We start from the raw sequence: 8,168 nt of genomic DNA, 5'->3' as shown, positions 1-8,168 counted from the left end.
AGGAATTGTTTGAAACTGTTTTTAGTGCACTGCACTCAAGAATTAATAATTTGTCCCCTCAAAAATCAAATACCTTTAAATACCTTTATTGTGCTTTTCTATTTTCTCAACCAGCGTAAGAACGAGTACTGTATACAAAACTAAAATGTACTGGTGAATACAGACAGGAAAGTCTGTTTAAAGATCACTCTGAATAAAACAAAGCCGATTAGACCATTTTAAGTCATAGGTTGTTTTTGGGGTTTTTTTTCATTTTGTTTTGGTTCTTTTTTTTACTACAAAATATATGTACTGAATATGACCTATGTAGAAAACTCTACAGTATCTGAAAAGCCTGTTTTGGCTACAATCAAAAATAAAATCCATCCATAACTAAAAAGAACATCTTTACTTTCAGCCATCATTTAAAAGGTGTATGCAATTATTCCCCCCAATATCCTTTTTTCCAGGAAACAACAATTTGCTGAATTCAGTCCAACAAATTAAGTCCCAAACACTTGTTAAAAAAAAAAATCACTAAATTCTATCACGACAACATAAAATATAGCCTAACACTTAGTAAGAGAAAAGTTACGCTGTGAGTGATCTCATCTTATGCTTATTAATTGACCTTCTAAATCCTCTGTATTAATCTTATTCTCCAATTGATATACAGCAGCTGACATTTCCACAACAAACTATGAATATTAACAATTACGACATTAAAAATATCTGTGTGTAAACTGAATGAAGAAGCCAAATATTGTAAAGTTTCAAGTTATTGCCTTCAATAAAAAGCAAGACAAGCCTAAATTATATTTGTTGCTCACAATGAACAGATGAGTTCTCAGTGAGTCTGAACTATTTGGAAATAGATCCCTGAAAAGTCCAATCAATGATCTTATACTGGCCAGATAAACGTGACTGAGGTAGTTCATAATTATTTTGATAAAACAAGAATTCAGTTATGCCCACTGAACTTTTAAATCCAAGATAAAAGTCAAAAAAATTCCAGCCTGATTTCTAAAAACGGAAGTGTATTCTTAAGAAAAAAAACAAAACTATCATGTTCATACTCACCGGAACTTTACTTCCGACTATCTGCATGCAGTGGTCAGCCAAGAGAGGTTATTGTGTAAAAAAGATAATAATAATACATAAATAAACACAGAAAAGTATTTAGTAGGATGTAGTATCACACAAGTTTTTCAGTATTTAACCATTAGCAGTAGTTACATTCTTTTATTACTTTATCAAACTGTTTCAGAGTTACAGCTTCTCAACATGAAAACAGTAGTTCTACTGTAGGAGAAATAGTTTGAAATCCCTATGTTCTGCTGCTGAATCATCAGTATTTTACACATTTACTAACAAGTAACTAAATACCTAGCTTGACATCTACATCTTGCGAGATTAAGAGATATGCCATTTTCTTAAAATTATCAGGTCAGATATTTTATATATGACACTGAGAAAACTACCGGAAAAAACTAATGGCACACCAACTTCCTTGTACATATAACAACTGCATTTATTATGGAGCTTTTGATCTATTTAGATGATGTCATCACTGAATTTCATTAAATATTCATAATCAAAAACATAGCCTGCAGTTATAAATTTAACTTGCATTTCAGAAAAATCTTATGTGGCATTTTTCTTCAACTGCTCAGTATGGATGCTTTTAATTACATGGATAATTAAACTGTGATTTACAGAATGCCATCTTCTCTTTTTACCACGGAACAGCATCTCTGCATGTTCATGAACAAGAAGTTGACTTTACACAGAAGAAACTGTAGAAAGGCAGCACATCTCTGCCCTGTTCTATCACTTTGCACAAATGACCACATTCCTGTGAACACCAGGATAGGGACTTCTGCCTAAATGTTGTAGGCCTTCCCTCGTTAGCCATCTGCTGCAATCTGGTGGCAGCCAGTTTATTGAATAACGACTTTTATCTGATGAAGAGCCTGAGACAGTATGATTTTGTTCTGAGATCTGAATTCAATTGTATCTATTCAGCCTCTACCTGCTTCATTTTCTACTCTTTTCCATTTTCCTTTTAGGAAGTCTTTCAAAAGACAGAAGTCCCTGCAAGTCCGTCACAGTCACCTCTTCTCTCCTCTTCCTGATGAAGCTTCCTCTAGAAGCACAAGATGGACTGTCATCACCAGACAATCTCTTTTCCTAATTTACTACCTTCTTCTCTCACCAGTGTCCAACTTACTCAATGTGGCATGAGATGTCACAAAGTTAAGTTCTGAAACAGAATTTTGAGCCTTCACCATTTCCCCAAGCATAATTTCCATGGTCAACAATCTTTCTCTTCCAGCGAGAGACGGAATCAGAAGCATCAATAATCACATCAGGTGAAAGCATCCAGCTTATTATCCTTCACCTATCCTTCCTCCATCCCCCAAGGAAAGGAAAGCTTTTTTCACCGCTGAAAACCAAGGTTTCTTTCTCTCTCAGAACTCTGAAGCCAGTACAGTGTTTCAAAAAAGCATGGTCAACATGCTGCAGATGGCACACAAGGCAGAGAAAATGAAGCACCAAATTTAAAAATAATTTGGTTAAAACAACATCAGTAAATGAGAGTAATATTTTCAAATGAGTAGAGAGCGCTCAAAAGCCTAACTACGACAAACATGAAACAAACTGGAAGAGAAGTCACATCAGCTGTTAAGTGTTTCGTAAGCTCTGAGCAGAAGAAAAGGCCCAAGTATTTTCAGTATAAAAAAGGAAGACAGATGAGCAATTATTGGTGAACAAAGAAAAAGGTAGAAAATTTTAAGTTCATTTTGAATGCAAATCAGCATTTTCATGGAAGACAAGCCTGAAGATGGCCTGAAGAAAAGGAAGTCTGACAATTCATGATGCAGTGAAGATTGGTAAGGGCTTAAATTCGACTAAGCAGAACAGTCATTTAACTAAACAGAGGACAAAATGAACAGTGAAAATGAGGTTTTGCTTTATTCTAAGATCCCAATCAACACTTTACAATTCAGCTCTACTTTTCATGTTTTTTACATCAGTAAAGATGCTAAATTACATGCTAAAGTGGGGTAACATGCTACAGAAAGGTCATTCATATTTCTGAACAACCTTAAATTATTCCATTCAAATGCTGCGATTCAATTGCAAGAAGGACTTACTGAAGCACACAAACTTCAATACGAGCCCTTCTTCCATTAGACAAAACATTTTGCGTATGTATAAAACATCCATACTGGCGCTGACTTAAGTTCAAAGCGCACATTCCCGTATGAGGACATTTTGGGATTTATTTTTGTTACGTTGTGGTTTTAAATTGTTAGTACATTTCAGCAAACATATCCCCAGTTCTGTTAAGTTTCCTGTGTTAAAGCGCATATGGTGGCAGTAGTGCAATCTGTTAAAATTCTCAGCAGTTATACATGCAACGGTTGTCATGCTTTTCTTACTCAGCTACAAAATTATGGTACTTGAGGCATCTACATTTCAATATCACTATATATAAGAGAGATCATCATCGTTTAACTACTTTTTGGGAAAGAATTGCAAGTACTTCCACTGTGAAAGTTTCTACTGCTTCAGTAGAATATTTTTGCTTACTGAGAAAAATTTAAGATTTCACATTGATCATCAGGTGAAGACAAAACCCTCACAACACATAGTCTATATTTCCCAAAGATAGTCCGGGCAAAGTATATTAAAAAGGAAATTTCATATTATTCACTGCATAAGCTTGAATAACTCTCCAATAACTTGTGTGTTTGGCTAGACCGTGCTTTGAGCACGGGATTCCTTCCGGGACAGACTAAAGGACTGCCGATTTTGGTTAAGATGAACTCAAGCAGGAACATCACTCCTCTCAGAAATGTAAATCACCATCTGCATGTTATACTGCAAGTTTTTCCCCACTTAAGTTTATAACTTTTAATGCAAAGCATTTGCATTTAATAATTGCATGTCATTGCACTCAATTTTTTGAAATTTAACTTTACAGAGATGATTTTAAAGGTTAAAAGAAAACTGAAGTCAACTGCAATGCTTGCAGTCCATGCTTATAGATTCATTAAGCAGACACCATTATATAATCTTATTTGACAGTTTATTTCACTAAGAAACCAATTATTATTTAATGCCATCTGTATTTAGCACTCAGACTCAGCTCTGTAGAACTGCTAGCTGTTCTGCCATTATGTATTTGAACAACTATTCCACGCATAGTCTTCGTGTCCAGTAACCTTTTATTGCACACAGTAACTTAGGTGTGAAAAAAGATGAGATTCATCCTAATTTCCAAATAAAATCATATGTATTACCTAATTTTATTGAAGAACTATGTTGATAGCAAATTTTATCACTTGAAGCATACTACTGCTCCTTGGATACACAAAACTACCCACCACCATCACTCCTCCCCAATACTGCAACACATTCAGTTCCTCGGAATTCACCACTAGCTTCTTTAAAATTCTTTATGTAACAAATAGTGGCACAAATCAGAACAAAACCTATTTCTAGGGAAATGACAGTCTCTCTCTCTGTTTCAGCCAACATTCCTGAATTTTTGTGGCATATTCTCCTTTTACATGGTAAGAACTATATTTGCCATAGTCAATTTTTTACACAGAAAAAGTATTACCTTTGTATTTTATAGCTAATTAGTACTAATAGTCCCACTGCAAAAAATAAATTGCAGCTCTCCACTATTTAAAATTGTGTTTCTCTACCCCAACAAATGTTGGGGCATCCAGTGGTTCTCTTTTGGCACACAGAAAACAGGCAGACTTCAAAAATTCTGCAATGAAGGATCCATCAACTAAGGGTTAATCAATCAACTTAAGTACAGAGAATGACCAACATGAATTAAAGGTCTGAAAATATTTTTTTCTACTCAAAGTATAATTTGAAAATCATCTTAAGACCATCTTTTCACTAAAGGAATCATTTTATTTACCTGCAGAACATTTAGCAGAATATTTAACCCAGTCTTCAAGCCAGCTACACTACTCAGCATATTCAAGTTAAGCTAAAATACTGACTTTATTTCATTTTTAAATAATTTCAATGTTTTGATTCCCTGTTTCTAACACTGCAAACTGTACATCCAGTATGTATGTCATTAATGAAACCATGAAGTCATACTATCCCTTCCATAAAACTTCTCGTTCCAAAAATTTGTCAGGTGAATTCCACATAAATATTGTCAGGTTCCACCCATTACTCTACATCATTGGATTTGCGATTTCTTATGGTTTACAATAAAGCATCAAGTTTTCACATTGCCCAACAACTGAAATACAAACTAACCCTTCAGATGCAGCTGCATTTAAATGTCTATTAGCAAGTACAGATTTGTTTGGGGGTTTTTTCCTACCATTCTTAGAAGGTAAATCCAGCCAAAAAACCTGAAAGTCCCGGACTTGAAAAGTACAACACTGACAAAGCTAAGCTTCTTATTTTCATCTGTCCTGGAGAGTTAACTACTTACAGATTTGGCAGTTGCAGAAATGTACTGGACAACCATCTCACGTTTTGTGGTCAAGTCTTTATCTCTTAGAGGAGCTTTACGTTCTTCATTTAGATTCATGTCTTCCTGTAAAGAAACAGACCACACAACATCAAGATTCTATTTTATGCTTTTTATTAGTCTTGGTTATTTTTATACTCCTTTTCTTAAACAAACAGCTCATTTTTAAACAAACAGACGTGACTTGTTCCAGCTTATCTGCATTTCAGTTTAATTCTGAGCTACCTGATTTTCTCATTTCATTCTGTCACTTCACATGTACACTGTTTTCAAGACAGAACCAAAATTATAATTGCAAAGGTAGTTACCACTAGTGAATTTTGGCTCGAGAAATACAACTAGAGGACAAAACCAAAAAATTCTACACCTTCAAGTTGATTATATAAGTGTTAACTTTTCTGAAGTTCCTGCTTTTTTTATAAAATCTTATCACAACAGACACTGTTCCTCTATTATCTTATCAGGAGGATGTTGTATAGATTATTAGCTTGTAGCAGGGGTAGATGTGAATGTGTTCCAACTGATGTAATTAAAAGAAACCTAAAAACCAAAATATTCTGCTAGATTAAATCTAAAGATGCCTGTTTCAATTTAATATGTAGTCATTACCAGTCATGAATCATCTTGCCATTAAAAGTCAAAGCAACTTCAGGTTAGCCACTAAGACCAGTAAACATTACTGTAATAACTTACTAGGTAACAGCTTTTCCAAGGAATTATTAGTCTCTGGAAGACAGACCTATTGTCTGCTTCAATTAACTTTACTTGGAAAAGTGAAAAATTAATCCCTTAATCTAATAAGCAAATCAAGGAAGTATTAATTAACACTTATCCAATCTTTCAGAAAAGATTCACAACTCTACACATGTAGAGCTATACAACAGGACAGTTCTTAGACCATTCTGACTGCACGGAAGTTTACAACAATTTCAAATAATGATATAGAAAACATTATTTCCAACAATACTCAAAATAATGCATTTCCTTATACTTCATTGACCAACACCAATGTGCATAGCAGAATTAATGCACACCGACTTGTTTGTTTCTGCATGGCTAACAGAAAAGCTTGCTTGTGAGGGAAATCACAAACCTTACCAAGTCATCCTAAGACAGAAAATATTCAAGACCATACAAAAATTCAGCTTCCTATACATTAAGATTTTATTAATGGAAGTTATTGTTTTCCACAGGTATTGACTTAAGTTTATTAAAAACTATCCTTCAAAAGCAGTATCTAACTACTGCAACTATGGTCTATAGAGGCTATCTTAATGAAGCATTCAACAGCTTAAAATTTTTATTTTTGGCTTTTTGCCTTAGTTTTCTCTGTCAAAGTATACCAAGTAATTTAAACATTATTTTATTATTTTATTTTTATTTTATTTCCTATAGATATATTTATTTTATTGTAACAATCATTTGTTTAATAAATATGAATTAACTTATTATTTATTAATATAAACATTATATTATGAAAAATAAATAATACTAGCATTGCATGAGTTACTCAATGTGCCAATTTTGACAGGTCTATCAGGCCTATGCTATACCCTCCCAAGTAGCTAATACTTCCCAAATAACATCTGAAAATCACTACTACATAATAAATGGCAACATGAAAACAAATTAAAACCTTGTAAAATGATGTAGCACATCATCTTACCATCATTTTTTCAAAGAGATCCATAACTTCTTTTTCTGATAAGTTCATGCAACGCTCATCAACAAGTGCCTGGGCAAGCGGGATTTCACTTATAGAAGGTTGAGAGTCAATAGGATGCTGAATGAGAGGTTTCTCTTTTTTCACTGCTGATTTTCTGAAGCTTGTTATTCTGTCACGCTGCAAAGACATCCGTTTAAAAATAAGCAGAGATAGAAATATAAAAAAGCAGCCAATTACCTGGCACTAATACACACATTTTTAGTTAATCCAAGCAGCAGAGTTAAAACTCAAACTGAACTGTAAGTAAAATACTCTTAAGATTCAGAGATTACTTTTCATAGAAAGACAACAACATTTAAGGTAAATTCATGGCAAGTGACATGCAAAAAGGGATTTAACTATGTCTCACAGTTTCAAAAGTATACCATCTATGTTAAACTCTTAGCATTTCAAAACCTTGAGTTCATCTTCTCACATTACTCCCTAATTATCCTGATAGTGAATAAATATGGTACCACAAAGGTAATGTCCAAGCGTTCCTTCACCTGAAGAGCTATAAGTCTTTGGAGGACAACTGAAAAAGCCAGCGTTGGGAAGGAGGTACTCACAAGTTCATCAGGCTTATAAAAAAATCCTGCTAAAGTAAAATAAAGTTTGTAGAGGAATTAATGCTCCAAGTATAGTTCACAAATCCTTGAAGTGTTTTTGAGTACGAACTCCTGAAATTAGTGCATAATTTTAAAAAGCCAGGTAATGGATTACTCGCACAGAAGCAGCCACCCAGAGTTAAAAACACATAACAGACATTAGTGAAAGCATATCATACAGTCTGCAATGACATTTCACTGGTTAAGGCTGACTTGTTTTATACCTTATACCAAACCCCCCACCATTTTTTTCTTTTTCAAAGCATGCTTACTCAGTTAATTTGTTAATATTGGGAAAAAACCAACAAGAGCACCTTCCTTATAAGGCCATTAATTACTGTTTTATTAATATATA

At 34.0% G+C, this 8,168-nt stretch overlaps 1 protein-coding gene across 1 annotated transcript in view; it reads right to left on the bottom strand.

The window, feature by feature from the left end:
* The window catches only part of DIAPH2 (diaphanous-related formin 2), a gene marked incomplete at its 3' end in the record, with an annotated part of 68,880 nt that extends 61,633 nt beyond the window's left edge, over positions 1–7,247 (bottom strand). Inside the window, exons 1-2 of the mRNA XM_010296871.1 lie at positions 7,167–7,247; positions 5,462–5,566 (exon numbers count right to left, since the gene is read on the bottom strand). Coding sequence (XP_010295173.1) covers positions 5,462–5,566; positions 7,167–7,214 — 153 coding nt within the window. The remainder of the gene's footprint in view (positions 1–5,461; positions 5,567–7,166) is intronic.
* Between the last annotated feature and the right edge of the window lie 921 nt (positions 7,248–8,168).

Source organism: Phaethon lepturus, unplaced genomic scaffold, assembly GCF_000687285.1.
Source record: "Phaethon lepturus isolate BGI_N335 unplaced genomic scaffold, ASM68728v1 scaffold24761, whole genome shotgun sequence".
Taxonomy (NCBI): domain Eukaryota; kingdom Metazoa; phylum Chordata; class Aves; order Phaethontiformes; family Phaethontidae; genus Phaethon; species Phaethon lepturus.
Note: the sequence above shows the minus strand (reverse complement) of the source record. Positions and strands in the feature narration are given on the sequence as shown.